Source organism: Lipotes vexillifer, unplaced genomic scaffold (genome assembly GCF_000442215.2).
Source record: "Lipotes vexillifer unplaced genomic scaffold, Lipotes_vexillifer_v1.1 scaffold1139, whole genome shotgun sequence".
In the NCBI taxonomy this organism is placed as follows: domain Eukaryota; kingdom Metazoa; phylum Chordata; class Mammalia; order Artiodactyla; family Lipotidae; genus Lipotes; species Lipotes vexillifer.
In genome coordinates this window covers 2,717,647-2,734,767 of record NW_006798273.1, presented here as the reverse complement: position 1 = coordinate 2,734,767, position 17,121 = coordinate 2,717,647, and the positions used below count along the sequence as shown (strand labels likewise).

General features: G+C 41.0%; 1 protein-coding gene across 1 annotated transcript in view; it reads left to right on the top strand.

Annotated features, from left to right (window-relative positions):
* ANAPC1 (anaphase promoting complex subunit 1) overlaps positions 1-17,121 on the top strand; it is a 101,513-nt gene that overhangs the window by 75,462 nt on the left and 8,930 nt on the right. The window contains exons 39-46 of the mRNA XM_007470217.1: positions 3,465-3,551; positions 6,853-6,970; positions 7,929-8,006; positions 8,369-8,436; positions 9,450-9,588; positions 11,969-12,055; positions 13,294-13,389; positions 15,010-15,208. Of these exons, the coding sequence (XP_007470279.1) occupies positions 3,465-3,551; positions 6,853-6,970; positions 7,929-8,006; positions 8,369-8,436; positions 9,450-9,588; positions 11,969-12,055; positions 13,294-13,389; positions 15,010-15,208 (872 nt within the window). The remainder of the gene's footprint in view (positions 1-3,464; positions 3,552-6,852; positions 6,971-7,928; positions 8,007-8,368; positions 8,437-9,449; positions 9,589-11,968; positions 12,056-13,293; positions 13,390-15,009; positions 15,209-17,121) is intronic.

Genomic DNA, 17,121 nt, shown 5'->3' with positions numbered 1-17,121 from the left:
TTGCCTGTTTTTGGAATTCAGATGAAATCATATACTATGTATCCTTTTGTGCTTTATTTCTTTTGCTCAACATTATGTTTGAGATTCATCCATGTTGCGTGTAGCATTGATTTATTCATGTTTCATTATTGTTGAATTCCACTGTATGGTTATACCACAGTTATTAATCTATTCTGTTAGTGATGGGTATGTTTGTTTTCTAGTTTGGGACTGTTATGAATAATACTGTTATGAATGTTCTTGTACATGTTTTTGATTTTGTTATGTATAGATCTATGAGTAGAACTGAGTCATAGTGTATATATGTATGTTCTATTTCAGTAAATAATGCCATCAGTATACCAGAGTGGTTTTACCATTTTATATACTCATCAGCATCATATGAAGTTCCAGTTGCTCCCCATCCTGTCAACACTTGTTATTGTTAGCCTTCCTAATTTTAGCCGGCACATGGTAGTATCTCATTGAGGTTTTAATTTCCATTTTCCTGAATAATGGTATTTGGCACCTTTTTATATCTTTAATGACCAACTGAAAAGTCTCCTCTTGTGATGTCCAAATCTCTTGCTACCCATTTTCATATTGGTTTATTCATCTAAAAATTTTTATTTGTGGTATAATATACATAACGTAAAATTTCCCATCTTAACCATTTTTAAATGTACAGGTCAGTAGTATTAGATATATTCACATTGTTGTGCAACCAATCTCCAAAACTTTTTCATTTTTCAAAACTGAAACTCTATACCCTTTAAACAGCTACACTTCATTTCCCCTTCGCCCACCCCCTGGCAACCACTGTTCTACTTTCTGTTTTTTTAAAAATTAATTAATTCATTCGTTCATTCATTTTTGGCTATGTTGGGTTTTCATTGCTGCGCGCAGGCTTTCTCTAGTTGCGGTGAGCGGGGGCTACTCTTCAGTCGTGGTTCACGGGCTTCTCGCCGAGGTGGCTTCTTTTGCTGTGGAGCACAGGCTCTAGGCATGCAGGCTTCAGTAGCTGCGGCATGTGGGCTCACTAGTTGTGGCTCATGGACTCTAGAGCGCAGGCTTAGTAGTTGTGGCATATGAGCTTAGTTGCTCCGCGGCTGCTCCGCGGCATGTGGGATCTCCCCAGACCAGGGCTCGAACCCGTGTCCCCTGCATTGGCAGGCGGATTCTTAACCACTGCACCACCAGGGAAGTCCCTACTCTCTGTTTCTTTTGGTATGACTATTCCATATTAGCTTATCATTATGATCCCAAGACCTTTGTCAGTTTTGTATGTTGTAGTTATCTTCTACTCTGTGGCTTGCCTTTTAACTCTCCTAGTCTTGTCTTTTGATGAACAGAATTATTAATATTTTTCTTTTATGGTTTGTAGTTCTTTGTCCTTCTGATGAAATATATTCTTATCCACCAGAAATGAAGATATTTGCTTATTTATCTTCTAGAAGTTTTTTAGCTTTTCCATTCACATTTGGATTTAAAGTTGACCTGCAACTGATTTTTCTGTGTTTTTTTCCCCAGTTGACACCTTACAGGTATCAAAAAGTTTATCCTTTCTCCACTATTCTGTAGTACCACTTTTGTTATAAATTAAGTGTCCATATACATATGTTTATTTCTGGGCTGTTATGTTCAATTGTCTGTTTTTCTGTACTTGTACAGTACCACACTTGTCTTAAGTATTGTAGTTTTGTAATAAGTTTTGATATCCAGTTAGAGTAAATCCTCCAAACTGAGATTTCTTCTTCAAAAATGTGTTTTTCTGTTCTTGGCTCTTTGCATTTTATATAAATAGTGGAATTTGTTTTTGATTTTTCTACGCTAAAGAACATGATAGAATATTGATCGGAGTTGCATTGCGTCTATCCACTGGTTTGGAGGAATTGAAATCTATTATAACATTGAGTCTCTCAATCTGTGGGTATGGTGTATCCTTTCATTTATTTAGTATGTGACCTTGGACAACTGTCATACTTCCTCTAAGTCAGGTTTATTTTACACTCTTAAGACTGAGTTAAAACATTGGAACTCACCCTTTCAGAAGTACAGAAAGTAAAGATTATTAGAAAGGTGTGCATTCATTCCCTTTTGACAGGTTTTGTGGAAGTTTCTTCTTTTAATTGTTTAAAATTAAGAGTGGTTAAGGAAATATGAAAATTCTTATTTTATGATTTTTGAAAATTTATCTCCTTTCAAAATAAGCCCCTACATTTATTTTATCTTTATTCAGTCTCATCTTTTGTCATCACACATTGCATGACCCTACTTGTTCTTCTTTCATACTGAGTAGATTTTCTCCCATTCTGCTGCTGCTTTTCTAGTGACTTCTTAAATCTTTGAATGCTTATGTGTACTCTGTAAGAACATTTACATTTCTCATAGCATAGTTACACCCTTATGCTTAATCCCAAAATTTCTAACATTAATATCTAATGTTTATCTTTGGATTTTGGTTTTATCAGAATGGTAAAGTGGGAATGGCCTAGTCTATTCACATGTCAACATAGATATATTTCCATATTTAAATTTTGAAATCTCTTCTTCATTAAATATATGTGTATATGATAAATGCTAAATTCTTACTTGATACCCTAATTATTAAAAATATAAGGAAAGAGATTTGGGGATGTGTGTATGTGTATATGTATAATAAAAGGTATATGTATATACAATAGTGACAACAGTAGTTTTATGTGATGTTCTGAACCATATTTATTTCAAAATATTTGTAAGGAAAACTAAAACTTTAGACAAATCTGCCTGTTTGCCATGCTGAATTCGAGCAACAGTAAAATAATTGGACGAAAATTTCAAAAGATTTTACTTTACTAAGAGTATGTGGCCTTTGTAAAATAAGTTTATCATATCGATAAGAAAAAAAACTGTTTTTCAAGGAATAGTTGTTTATCCATTCACTGTAAATTTTTAATGGTAGCTTTTGCCTGTTTTATTTAGTCTAGCATTCTAAGGAAATGCTTATGCTTTACAGAAAGGAAAAAAATGTTTGAGATACCTAGTAAAGAAACTTTGTATATTTAGAAGAAAGGTTCATATTTCTATAAATAGGTATATATAAAACTGGAGAAGGTAGCATACTTTACACTTGACTTTTTCAATATCTATAATCTCTATAATCTATATCTATAATCTCAATATCTATAATCTCTAGAATTTCAATATCTATAATCTCTAGAATACTGTTCTCTTTTAGGTTAAAACTTTGCTTACTAATTCAAGTTTTAAATTTTAATATTTGTGAAAAGTCACCCCTGCTTTAAATAGTAGATGGTGTTGGAGTGGCTTAAGGACTGACTGTAAAGTCGAGTGTTCACAGCGTTGACGCATTTGTATTGATCAAGGGTTAGCTTTATCAGTGTGCCTTGCCACACTACCCGAATTTCATGATTCTCGAGAATGCCGTGCAAGTTTACACAGTATGATTAACAGCGTCTGTCCCTCCCGAATTTGCTTTGCAGGTACTCTTTGAGCACATCAAACTCTTCCATTGCCGCTCTCCTCTGTGCCCTTTACCCGCACTTCCCAGCTCACAGCACTGACAACCGGTGAGTCCAGTGATTTTCCTCACGTGATCTTTCTTAAGTTCTCTAAGGGGGTAAGTTGATTGTGTTTTGGCTCCATGGATTTGTTTCCAAATTAGCTTTATTCTGTTCTTCAACTTAGTTATCTCCCTGGGTAAATCTTTTAAAAAGTTTCTCTCACAAAATATTAAACCGGAAGAGAACTTTGGGCATCTGATGACTGATCAGTCTTCTCCCTTTCTCCAGGCAACAGAACTGCCCTAAACCCAGAAGTAGGCCAGAGAGGGTTATCTTTAGGGAAAAACTCATCATGCAAAAGAGAGCAGCTAAGAGAAGATGAATATGTTTTGGCAAAATTGTTTAGTTCCAAGAGAGGAATTTGTCTGATTTAGCGGCAATGTCTATATGAATTCTGTTTTTTCTCTCTTTTACGTGAATGCTGAGAAGCTTTGTATAATTGACAAAGAAGGGACAGAAAAGCAAAATGCAGCAAAGAATTAGACAATTTAGAAGTGGAAGTGAGCAGTAGAACCTCAAACACGTAGAAGCAGTCTGATAATACAAAAGCTCTGCATATGTTAAAGTTTTCGATGTTTAAAAAAAGGGGGGAATTCCTTGGCAGTCTAGTGGTTAGGACTTAGCGCTTTCACTGCTGGGGCTTGGGTTCAATCCCTGGTTGGGGAACTAAGATCCTGCAAGCTGCGCAGCATGGCAAAAAAAAAAAAAAAAAGAAAAGAAAAAAAATTCTTTCCTTTATGGCCAGATAATATTCATTATAGGGATAGACCCCATTTTGTTTACCCGCCAACCCCTGGCTCGAGCATTATGGGGAGCCAGGAGCCCAAAACGGCCGAATCTGCAGCCCCTCAGGGCCTCTTTGCCCTTGGAAAAAGCCTCTCGGCAGGTCCTGGCCATAGTCCTGGAAGATGTCGTGGCCACCCACAGGGTCCCCCTGGTGCCCCAAGAGGAGATCTCCAGCCCACGGCGCCGCAGCAAACGTGAGGATTCTGTTCGCAGCCAAACACCTGCCTCGCCCTGCAGGCAAGCCACGTGGTCCCCACAGGCCAGGCCTTCCGACCCACTGCACTTATGCCTAGAGCCCTTGAGCCGTGTCCATCGGCCCTCTTCCACCCTGAGGTGGTGATCAAGGACAACACGTGGCCCGGAGGAGGGCCCTTCACAAACGGTGGACCAGGCCCCCCAGCCCACGCGGGTGCTGATGCTAGAGGACATTGCCAGCTCCAGACCCCCAGCGGAGGGCTTTGCCAGTGAGACTCCCAGCTTCGTCGTTCCAGCAAGAAGAACTGGGTTCACCAGCCAAAACCTCTGCCCAGGGACCTGGAACCCCCATTCCAGCTATCTGCCCTGTCTGCAAACCCTCCGGAGAGCCCACCACCAGCCCCAGATCCTCTTCTGGAGCCCTCATCAACCCCACCGCCATCTGGAGTTTTATGCCCCCACCTCAGTCCCTGGGGCTTGGCCCCGCCTTCCATTCCGTTCGCTCCAAGCAGGAGGGCTTTGCTGACATCTTCCTCACGCCCAGCAAAGCCCCCCGCCCTCATCACCCCCCATGAAGTTGGAGTTGAAGATTGTCACGTCAGAGGCCGAGCAGTCCGGGGCTGCTGAGGGCACTGCATCTATCGGTCCCCGGCCCTCTATCTGCCAGTGGTGGGCTCAAGACCAGAATCCCCCAGCACCTCTCCCTAAGCCCTCTCTGGGCCGATGCCACTCCTGCCCTGGTCGGGACCCCCTGGCCCACCGGCCACGGCCTCGGCGGCACACTGTGTGTGGCGGAGAGATGGCCTGAGCCCCACCACCCCCTTGGCCCTGACTCTGGAAAGTGGTCTTCCCTCTTGGAGGGGGTGGAGGTCTCCTCCCCTCATCACATCTTGCTCGTCTACTGCGTCCACTTTTTCCTTCTTTGAACCTGCAGAACCCAAGTTGAGCTCAAGAGGAAGGAGCCAAGGGCCTCAGAAGACCAGATGCTTTCAGACCCCAAGACCAAGACCATGGGAAAGGCTTGCAGAAAGAACCACCAACACTTCCGTTTCCCTATGAGTTTCAGGCCTAGCCAGTCTCTGTGGAGGAAGGGAAGAAAATAGCTCCTTATATCCCAGTGACATCCAGGGTGCTCTGTGAGCTCAACTGAAGGCACCCGCAGTGATCTGCCCAGAGAAGGTTCAAGAGGGGGAGCACTCCTTGCAGCAATAAGCCATTGTCTAAAACTACAGCGTAAGGGAGAGACAATAATGATAGAAAGGTAGCTGTTTATAAAAGTAGCCTGATCTGAAGTCCATAATTTAGTGATAGGTGGTACATGAGAATATTGTTGTTAAATTAATAAAACTCGGACAGGTGGTCTATCATTTGTCAATTTAGGGAAGGGTTTTTTGAGTGGTTGAAGTCAGCTATTGGTTAGGGTACAAGGGAGAGCTGCCCTCACATGTTGCTGGTCAGAGTATCAGCTATTTTAAACAAAGCAATTTGGTGATAAGCACAAGAACCTTTAGTAGCTGATATGTATCAGATTTTTCTGGCCTTGATTGATTTTGTTTCTAGTAGATTTATAGGAGTGGGTAGATTTGGGTGGGAAGAGGGAAGGTATTGATATAACTAAAAGAAAAGTAAATTTGGAGTCTCGTTTTATCCTTTTATGGGATCTTAAAATGTAATAGCTTTATATGTGTTTAAATTCTAAAATATAAATTTTAAAGTTAAAAACTTTTTTTTGAAAACTCAGAAAAGCACACATACAGCAAGAAAAATGTTACCTATTAATGTCACCCATTGATTTTTGGTGCCCTGTGTCCTGGGTGTGTGTGTACTTGTGTCTAGGGACGTATATGTAGGAGAGCTCTGCTGTCTGAGGAAAACTCATCCTTTCTTTCCCCCTTTTCCCTACCAAACCTTAAGAAAAAAAAAGAAAGGAAGAAGTAGATCCCATAGAAGGTAAAAGGAGATGGCTGTGTTGAGCAGAAAAGGATTTGAAAACTAACATTATAAGTGATCAATTTATTACTAAATATTTTCATGTTTAGATAATTTTTACTTCCCTATAAAACCTCTTAACTGTGAAGACTCAAAGAATTCTTGGGTCAAGGGTTACGTGTCTAATTTTTTAAAGAGAATTTCTCCATTTTTTTTTTTTTTTAACATCTTTTCTCCATTACTTTTTAATTGAACCTCATCATCTTCCTTTAGGATTGCTGTCCTGAGAAGGTATCACTTGGCTCTGACTTGGTTTAACTTGTAGACCACAGCAGATTGTAGAGCTCATGTGCCATCACCTGTTTTTTTACCACCTTTTTGTGTTTTCTCTGAGCAGGTATCACCTCCAGGCTCTCCGGCACCTGTATGTGCTGGCTGCAGAACCGAGACTTCTCGTGCCCGTGGATGTGGACACAAACACACCCTGCTATGCCCTCTTAGAAGTGACCTATAAGGTAACTCTCTCCCCCTGTTGTTGATTTGTAATTTTACTGCCACTCATCCATCTTTGCAAATCAAAATATTTTGAAAGTGGTGTCTTTTAAAAGATGACAATAGTGAGTTGAACTCTCTTAAAAATTGAAGCTTCCAAAGTTCTTGTACATTCTGCCAGTCCGTTCAGGCTCATTTGTAGTCTATGGGTGTAATATTTTAGAGACCATCAGCTGCTCTTTTATCTTTAGAGCTTGTAGTTTGAAAATGTCCTTGTTAACTTTACGTAGCTGATAGCGGTGTTCTAAAAAATGAATTCTATTAGAATGATTCTTAGATTTGTTAGCAGAGTGCTTTAAAGCCCAAGGTTGTGTATGTGATGAGAGATCTTTGATTTAGATGTACAGATAGATTACAAGTCATGTATCCTTCCTTCAGACAATTGTGAGGTACCTTCCGTATATGAAAACTATGCTAGGCTCTGGGGTACAAAGTTTAGATGACATAGTCATTTTCCTTAAGGAACTTCTGTCACTGGGGAGTCAGGCACGGATGCACTAAGAATAGCTTGTGATAATTGGAGGTTTGTGTGGGATGCAGGGGGAGCGGAGACGTGCTCCCATCCAGCATCTCTGGGGGTTGGAAGGCCGTCATAGTAGACACGGTGTCTGGGCCGAGATTTGCCAGCTAAGCCGGGCACGTTCCCAGCAGAGGAGACAACATGCAGAAACACAGAGGCCTCGCAAGTGCAGAGCTTCAGTACTGCTGGCAGGTGAAGTGCAGGGCTCGGAGGGCTGGAAGGTGGTGCTAGCTCTGCAAAGGATTATAGACAGTAGCCCTTCCAGACTTGAGTATCAGTCACTTGTGCCGTTTGACAATCTGTCTACAAACTGCAGGGAAGGGGAAGTGTAGAGTGATGTTCTTTTTGTACTTTTCCCTGACTATATAGTGAGCTGTGACTCTTCTTTTACATTTGTAAAGGGCACGCAGTGGTATGAACAAACCAAAGAAGAATTGATGGCTCCTACCCTCCTTCCAGAACTCCACCTTTTAAAGCAGGTAAGTAGGATGTGAATAGGGAGATTTATCCAAGGGGTAAATTCAGCCAGAACAGCATAGCATTTAAAGATAGCTAAATAAAAGCCTATGCTTTCTCAGTGTTTTATAAGAAATAGGAAAGCAGCGCAGGAGGAATAGTCCTGAAGAATAGAGAAGGTCTTTACTGGGGGCTCTTTACTGATGGCCGAGATGGCCTGAGAACATGATTCACTTACATGTTCGTCTGGAAATGGGGCTTGTTAACCTCTCAGTATCTCTTTCTAGCCCATTTTATTTTTGTTTCCTCTGAGAAGCATGGGTTTCATTTTATCAAACTAACACTTTCCCAGCATTGGATTGACTGTTTACATTTATCTTGGCAGATTAAAGTTAAAGGCCCACGATACTGGGAACTGCTCATAGATTTAAGCAAGGGAACCCAACACTTGAAGTAAGTATATAGAATTTCTCAGATGTGTCTGTGAAGGGAATAGAAATATATGGGAAGGTATAAATTATAGATTATTATGTAGAATGCTCCTTGTCACCCTTTAATGTCATCCAGGACAATATGTAGTGTTGAATAAAGTGGTCTGTATCTTTGAAACAGTTTGTATTAGAAAGTAAAATTTTAAATTTGGAAGTCAAATCCTATTTATATTAATTCATTGAGAAACTTGAAGTGACTTAAATTGGGGCAGTAATGGAATTGTCTTTTGGAGCAATAATGAAAGATTTAGTTTAAGAAAATGAGGCTGATTTATATATGTCTACAAAGGGAACTTTGTAACAGTTGGTGTTTGTCAGACCACATCTTCTGTTGCATCTCTTTACCATTCTCTTGTTATATTGCTCTCATAAAATTGAGGTTATGGTAGATTGCTTTTGGGTGGAAATAGTCATATGCAAGTAATTACTTTGAAGAACAGAGAGTGTTAATAATTTTACACTTCAGTTAGTGTGTAAATTAAGTCTTTAAATTCCCAGAAAGTTTAACAAGCTTGTAACAATTTTTAAAGTACAGTCCTCATTTCTGTTTCTCCCAGACTATCTGTATAGTAGCTGTTTCTGTATTGTTCTGTCTGAGATTTGCAGCATCCTTTTCTTTTTGCTATAAACCAATCAATAAATATTTAAGGGAATATGAAGACATGTTAGATAAAATACCTCCTTTGAAGTCCACACTTGAGCCGATAGTCAGAATGACTTCTTATTTACCAGGTCCTGTGAATCTAGATGGCAGAGAAAAGCAGAACCTGATTATGACTTTGTTGTAGGGACTGATTGAGTTTAGACACAGTAAATAATCATATATCTTAGTGGAAAGTGGTGAAGGCTTCACCTCATGTGAAGTCTTGTTTAAGACTTCACTTATTTCCCAATACTATTATTGGGAAACACTACATTCCCAGCCAACAACTGCCAGTAATACCTCATATTAAATTCATTCTTGTTTTCTTTCAGGTCAATTCTTTCCAAGGACGGGGTTTTATATGTTAAGCTCAGAGCGGGTCAGCTCTCGTACAAGGAAGATCCAATGGGGTGGCAAAGTCTGTTGGCCCAGACTGTTGCTAACAGGAACTCTGAAGCTCGGGCTTTCAAGGTAGTAATTGGTAAAAACTGAAGGATATTCTCTTCTCAAGAAAAAAATATTTATAACTTTGTGTGATGATGGATGTTACCTAGATTTATTATGGTGATCATTTCTCAATATATACATATATGGAATCATTATGTTGCACACCTGAAAACTAATAAACTGTTATATGTCAATTATATCTCAGTTTAACAAAAACCCAAAATTGAATGATGAAAGGGAATAGGTTCAAATCCCACTAGTCCACCCAAAGCATGTACTTTTTTTTTTTTTTTTTTTTAACATCTTTATTGGGGTATAATTGCTTTACAATGGTGTGTTAGTTTCTGCTTTAAAACAGAGTGAATCAGCTATACATATACATATATCCCCATATCTCTTCCTTCTTGCATCTCCCTCCCTCCCATCCTCCCACCCCTCTAGGTGGTCACAAAGCACTGAGCTGATCTCCCTGTGCTATGCGGCTGCTTCCCACTAGCTATCTGGCCTCTCCCATTTGCGGAGCACAGGCTCCGGACGCGCAGGCCCAGCGGCCATGGCTCACGGGCCCAGCCGCTCCGCGGCACGTGGGGTCCTCCCGAAACGGGGCACGAACCCGCGTCTCCCGCACCGGCAGGCGGACTCTCAAGCACTGCGCCACCAGGGAAGCCCAAGCATGTACTTCTATGATAATATTTATGGTACTGTTTAGGTAGATCTGCTCTCTCTAATCACTGCATATTATAAAGGATGAATGACCTTGGGCCTGTTGGCTGTTTTCTGTGACAGCCATTATAAAATATGGGCCATCTGCCCGGACTCTAAGGATGATTTACATTTAGTGGCAGGGACAGTCAGAATATATCTTAACACTAAAAAAAATTTAGCTTAATAATTAATCCTCAAATCCATTAAGATTTACTTAAGACATGGCCCAAATAAAAGATTTTTGCAAGGTAGCACTTATTAGTTCTTATGACTGAGCCTTTATAATAGTTTCCAGGGAATAAATAGATATAGTTGACATCAGTGAATTTTGTTTGTCAGTATTCAATAGGTTCTCTATGAAGTACTTTTTTTTAAAGATTATTTTGGTGTGGACCTTTTTTTTTAAAAGTCTTTATTGAATTTGTTACAATATTGTTTCTGTTTTATGCTTTGGTTTCTTGGCCAGGAGGCGTGCGGGATCTTAGCTCCCTGACCAGGGATTGAACCCACACCCCCTGCATTGGAAGGCGAAGTCTTAGCCACTGGACTGCCAGGGAAGTCCCTATGAAATACTTTTGAAGGATTTTTGGGCAAAGTTTAACTTGAATTAGCACTGTTGCTTTGATTTATAAACTAGGGCCCATCTCAAAGATCCTAATCCAATTTATAAAGAAAATGGATAAGTTTAGACTTGAGTTTGAATGGGGCAAATTTATAAAAATTAAAAGACACCTCCATTTCCTGCCTGCTGGGAGTTCAGAAGTAAACTGTAACTCTCAGTGGAAAGTGATAATACCTTCATATTTTATTTTCAGTCTTGAAACCTGAGTGACAGTCCTCCTCACCCTTCCTTCCAGTTTTTTTATTGTGGTAAAGCACACATAACATAAAATATACTGGCTTAACCCTTTTAAGTGTATAGTTCATTGGTACTAAGTACATTCATAATGTTGTGCTGCCACTACCACCATCCATCTCCATGACTCTTTTCATCTTGCAAAACTGCAGCTCTGTCCCCGTTAACACTAACTCCCCATTCCCCCTGTGCCCAGCCCCTGGCAACCACCATTCTGCTTTCTCTCTCTCTGACTTTGATGACTCTAATGACCTTATGACAGCATTTGTCTTTTTGTGAGTGGCTTATTAGAGTGATAATTTTTCTTCCATACCTTTTCAGTAACAATTCTAGTTTCTAGTTTGCCTTTCAGTTCATTAAGGAAGGAGGGGGAAAGCCTTTTTTGGGTGAGTTGTGTAAGAAGCACCTGTTTTGATAAATCAGTAGCTCATGGTAGCTTGTGCAAAAAGTTTCTTAAGGGCTTCCCTGGTGGCGCAGTGGTTGAGAGTCCGCCTGCCGATGCAGGGGACACGGGTTCATGCCCTGGTCCGGGAAGATCCCACATGCCGCAGAGCGGCTGGGCCCGTGAGCCATGGCCGCTGAGCCTGCGTGTCTGGAGCCTGTGCTCCGCAACGGGAGAGGCCACAACAGTGAGAGGCCCGCGTACCGCAAAAAAAAAAAAAAAAAAAAAGTTTCTTAAAACTTCTCAGCAGAAGAGGTTGACGAAGCTCTAGCAAGTTTTACCTTGGGTTTTGTGGGAACACTGTGTGAAAAAAATAAGATAGGTTACAGGTGCATGCATTACAGTTTGAGTAGTAATGAAAAAAATCTTTATCATCTCACTTATGCTTGTTTATTTTTTAGCCTGAAACGATTTCAGCATTCACTTCTGATCCAGCACTTCTGTCATTTGCTGAATATTTCTGCAAACCAACTGTGAACATGGGTCAGGTATATATTATGTGGTTTGCTAGACTTTGTTGTTTCTATCTGTGGACCACCAAAAAAACCTAAAATATCCATATCTAGCTTTGATATTGATAACATGCCTCAGGCACATTGGATGATTTTTGTTTGGCAAGTATAGATTTTTCATAGTCTAAAACTATTAAATTCAGTAGCTTCCTACCTTGATAGAAGAAAACAACTTAAAATTCCTAAGACATTAGTTTTGATGGGTGATACTTAATGTCCATTCTTGTACTAATTCATTTTTTCAATGTTTACTACCCTTCTCTTGTTTTTACATAATTTTATTAATTTTGTTTTCTATTTGTTTTGTAACTCTTCTTTTTGTTGGTCATAAAACCGTTCTCTTAAGGATTCAAAGGGTACTTGCTGGTAGATCTTTGATTTAATCCATCATTTCAGATGGCAAGGACTGGATGTAGGAATTAGATGATCCAGGATTGATTGGCCTATTGCCTGCAAGTGTATATAGCCTTGGGAAAATTTTTCAACCTCTCTGAGATGTAGTTTCCTTATCTCTAAAAGTGGGATTATAATAGAACCTACCTTACCTTGTTGCTTTGAAAGTTAAGTGATATAACCTTCCTGCCACTTACTTACTGAATTTTCACTATATATTGGGCACTCTGCTCAGTACTCTTTGTAATTTTTTTCCTTTAATTCTGACCCAGAGGGTAGGTACCTTATTGTTGTGGGTTTACAGATGGGGATACTGCCACTGAGAGATGTCACATGCCCAAGATCACACAGCCAGTGAGGGCTGGGGCCTGCGCTCAAGACCACAGGTCTCTGGCGAAAGCCCATGCCTGCCCTTAACCCCAGCTGGGCTTGCAGGGTTCCCCTAACCTGTTCTGCTCAGTGTTTCTACTGCATCTTGGTGTGGTGGATCCTGGGTGCCCTTTCTGGATCCTGTTCTTGCCAGCCCAACCCAAGACATAGCTCTGTGATGTCCTGTTTGCTCATTTTACCCAGCTTGGTTCACTCCTCTCATCCACAGCACTTACAGCCTTAACCGTCCCATGGGACTTAATTTTGGTTATATTTTGTTGGTGTTTAATATTGCATACACTTTGATTTTATAAAGACCTAGCTGTTTTGCCCTTTTATATCATTCACTGCAGAACTTAAGAATGGGCCATAGTAATTGCTCTACAGTTGTTTTTTGAATTGATCTTGGAATATACATTGATGTGCTACAAAAAGATTCTGACTTTCCACAGAAACAGGAAATTCTGGATCTCTTTTCTTCAGTACTATATGAATGTGTGACCCAGGAGACCCCGGAGATGTTACCTGCATACATAGCAATGGATCAGGTATGGTTCAAAAAACCTATTCCAATTCTGATGAGATTTATCCTGTATTTCACATAACATACGAACAGTGAGGTAAGAGTCTCTCTATGTCCATCTCTTTAGTTTCTCATTTGCTTTTAGAATTTTACAAAAGGAATCCCTATCAAAGTTGAAAGCTCTGTATAGCTTAGAGGTTATGATGACAAGTGGGGTTACTCCAGGGGTTCGCCTCTTCTGGCCTCTTCCTCTGACGAGTAGAGGAAGAGCACGTCCGTTCCTTTCTCCCCTAGCATCCTCATGTCTCTTGCCTTCCTCCTGATAAAGCCTCTTCGTGGAAAAGGTTATGCAAGTGAGCAGTAAGTGAATAAACGGTGCCCTGATGATAGCAGTAGTGTGCAGTTACACCTGCGTAATTAAACTCGCAGAGGTTACAGCATCAGCATGTGGGGATTTAGGGAGCTGGAGTTCATTTTTAAATTTCTTTTGTGTTATTGTTGTTTTAAAAGAGCCTAAAAGGGGTAATGCAGAAGATAATGCTCAACAGCTTTGCTAAAGGATCGGACTAATTTATTCACTTTAGGTTATTAGTAATAAATACGGCTTTTTTAATAGTGTCATATCTTTCAGACTCAAATTTGCAGTTAAACTAAGCCAGTAGTTTTCTAACTTGGCTAAAATTTATCTGGGAAATCTTAACAATTCAGATCCTCAAGTCCTATTCCATAGCTACTGAATCAGAATTTCTGAGATGAAGTCCAGGATCTGTAGTTTTAAACAGCCCTTCGAGTGACTATGATATAATGAGTTCACAGATGAGAATTTGGGGCTCAGTGTCTAATGTCAAAGGAAGTAATCTCTAATGGAAAAATAATCTCTACTGAAAAACTGAGTGGGAAAACACAGGAGATAATTCCCAAAAACCTGTGTTAAGTAACAATCTTAATTAAAAGGCCAGTTCCAGTGTAACTGAGTAGGCCTAGAATGCCATTATTGTTAGGTATCCACCTTTTTGGTTGATAAGTATGAATATATGATGTCCACAGTGGTACTGCTTCTCACAGTGTCTCTCTATACAACAGCCAAGTAATGAGTTGTATTTGTTAGTTGCTGGCTGAGGGTGTGTTCTCTTTTTACGCCCTGCACCTTCTTCACCCCTTGCAGTTGTGGGTGTGTATCTAGAGAAGAACATCCCTTCTGGTCGCAGCCGTGGTGACTTTGCAGATGGGTCCCAAGAACAGCACTATCAGTAATACTTTTGCCTTCTGACCCCTGGAATCCCTGGCCTGATCCTGGCCATGTCATTGTACCCAACCTGGGTTTCCCAGAGGTGACTGGCTGTAGACCTATTGGTCTTCATTTTTCAGAGCCATTGAGCCAAGAGTGAGCTCATTTGCCTTTGCTGTTTTTTCACCTGAAAGCTTTTCATGTTCATTTTGAAGAGAGTGGGCCATATATGTAAACCCAGTAGGGGGCTCCTCTGTGGGGCAGACTGCAGCAAAACCCAGAATGGGTTCCCCTCTGCCCTTTATTGATCTTATGAGGCACATTTAAAAAATACTCTACTATGCAACTCTGAGCAAGTGACAGTTAGCATCTTTACTCTTTAATTAAGTGGATTGCTGTTTCTCTTTTCTCTGCAAGGCTGTAAGAAGACTGGGAAGAAGGGAAATGTCCGAGACATGTGAACTTTGGCAGATAAAGTTGGTGTTAGAGTTTTTCAGCTCCAGAAGCCATCAGGAGCGGCTGCAGAACCACCCTAAGCGAGGGCTCTTTATGAACTCGGAATTCCTCCCTGTTGTCAAATGCACTATTGATAATACTCTGGACCAGTGGCTACAAGGTAATAACAGCATTGCGCCCTTCGTGTTTAAGCTACACTGGGACTCAGGTGTTTCCGTTTTAACCTTTTTTTCATTGGAAAGCAAGATAAGCCTGAGTACAATCCCGAATGTCTATAGATGTAATGTTTCCAGTTAGATGAATTACATTGATTATTTACTTTAACTTCTTTAACAAATATATTTAACTCTGCTTTATAAGCCACGGGGAGAATATATATATATAGCATTTTAAATGCCACTTGACACTTAGGAACTTGTTTTATTTTTTCTAACATCAGACCATGTTTCTTTCCAGTGCCTCTCCCTTCTGTTTCTTAGGGGTGTGGCCTGTCACCTACTTGAGGCCCTTTTTTCTGCCTTTTACCCTGTGTACACCGAAAACTTGATGTGGACTTAGAGTGAATGCTTCTTTTACCAGTTCTGTGAGTCAGTCAGTGAGGACCTGGGGCATATGTAACTGGCTTTCTGTCAGTGGAAGCACTGCCTTGTGATTGCAGGGAGACTGTGAAATTACTCCTGACATTGTAGAGGTAATCATGGAGGCGAGTGATGGGGCCTTTTGATATATGGAAAGCTGTTTGATGTGTGGTATATGCCTGAAATTGATTTTTAGTAGTTAACCCCTTGATCTTTTTATTCTTTTCAGTTCTAATGCTTCCAGTATGTATCTGACAGCAACTTCCTTTGAGTAAATACTAACTCTAGTGGTATCAGTAGGAACAGTTCCTAATTCTGTAAAGTTGTTAGTAACCGGTAGAACCCAGGAATTCGAATATAATTATCTTTAAAGCTATCTGCGTGTTCCACTACACCTGGCTGAGGCTCTGCTGCCTGCCCTGCCCCAGCCCCCGGGTGACTGATGCTCCCAGGTCCCAGCTGCTCTTGCTTTTTCTGTATTTTAGTTAGACAAGAGATGGGAGTGAGGGGGAGGTGGAGGAAGGGGGAAGAACGTTAGTTTGAGCCTGTCTTCACCCGGCTTTAGAGCCGGGGTGGGCTCTGCCCAGGCACTGGAGGTGCAGGGGAGGAGGAAGAGGGAGACCCACTAGAAGCGGGGAGCCTGCCAGGGCCCCTCCCCAGAGGAGGGAGGTGAGGGTGGAGGCGGGTGGGGCAGTGGTTTTTGGCAAACGTGAGGGGGACCCTTGCCTCCCTATTTCCCATCTGCACCCTTCCCTCCCCCGATATGAATACGCTATTTGTTTCTTTAAAAAAAAATTCCTAAAAGATTTAACTGTAAACCAGATTGTGAGTGATATATATGGAAAACAGCAATTTCAGACTCCCAGTGTTTATGTTTAACACCGGCATGTGCTCTGGTATTTCTTCTTGGGATTTGAAAGCTCGTGCAGTTTCAGTTTCTAAAAATATGATAATCATTTTGTTCTCATGTTTGGGAAAAAAATACATGTTATTTTATAGATGTTGATGTTCTTTTTTACTTCAATTTAGTGTTTGATCGCCCATAGCAGACCCTTGCTGTTGATAAGAAATAAGTCCTTAAACCTTTGCAGATTCTCTGATTTGCATGTTTCATATAATGTGATGAAGCTTTGGCAGTGACTAGAGCGTTCTCTAAAACAGTGCCCTGAATTGCTTTCTCCTCACAGCTCTTTAGAGCATTTGGTGGTGGTGGGTTACAGCATTGTAAGTAACCTTCACCAGCTTTGACTTGCCACTCTGATTGCCAAAAATGTGTATTTTATTTTTTTATTTAAAAAGAACTATCACTTTAAAAAAACTCTTGGGCTTCCCTGGTGGCGCAGTGGTTGAGAGTCCGCCTGCCGATGCAGGGGACGCAGGTTCGTGCCCCGGTCCGGGAAGATCCCACATGCCGCGGAGCGGCTGGGCCCGTGAGCCATGGCCGCTGAGCCTGCGCGTCCGGAGCCTGTGCTCCACAACGGGAGAGGCCACAACA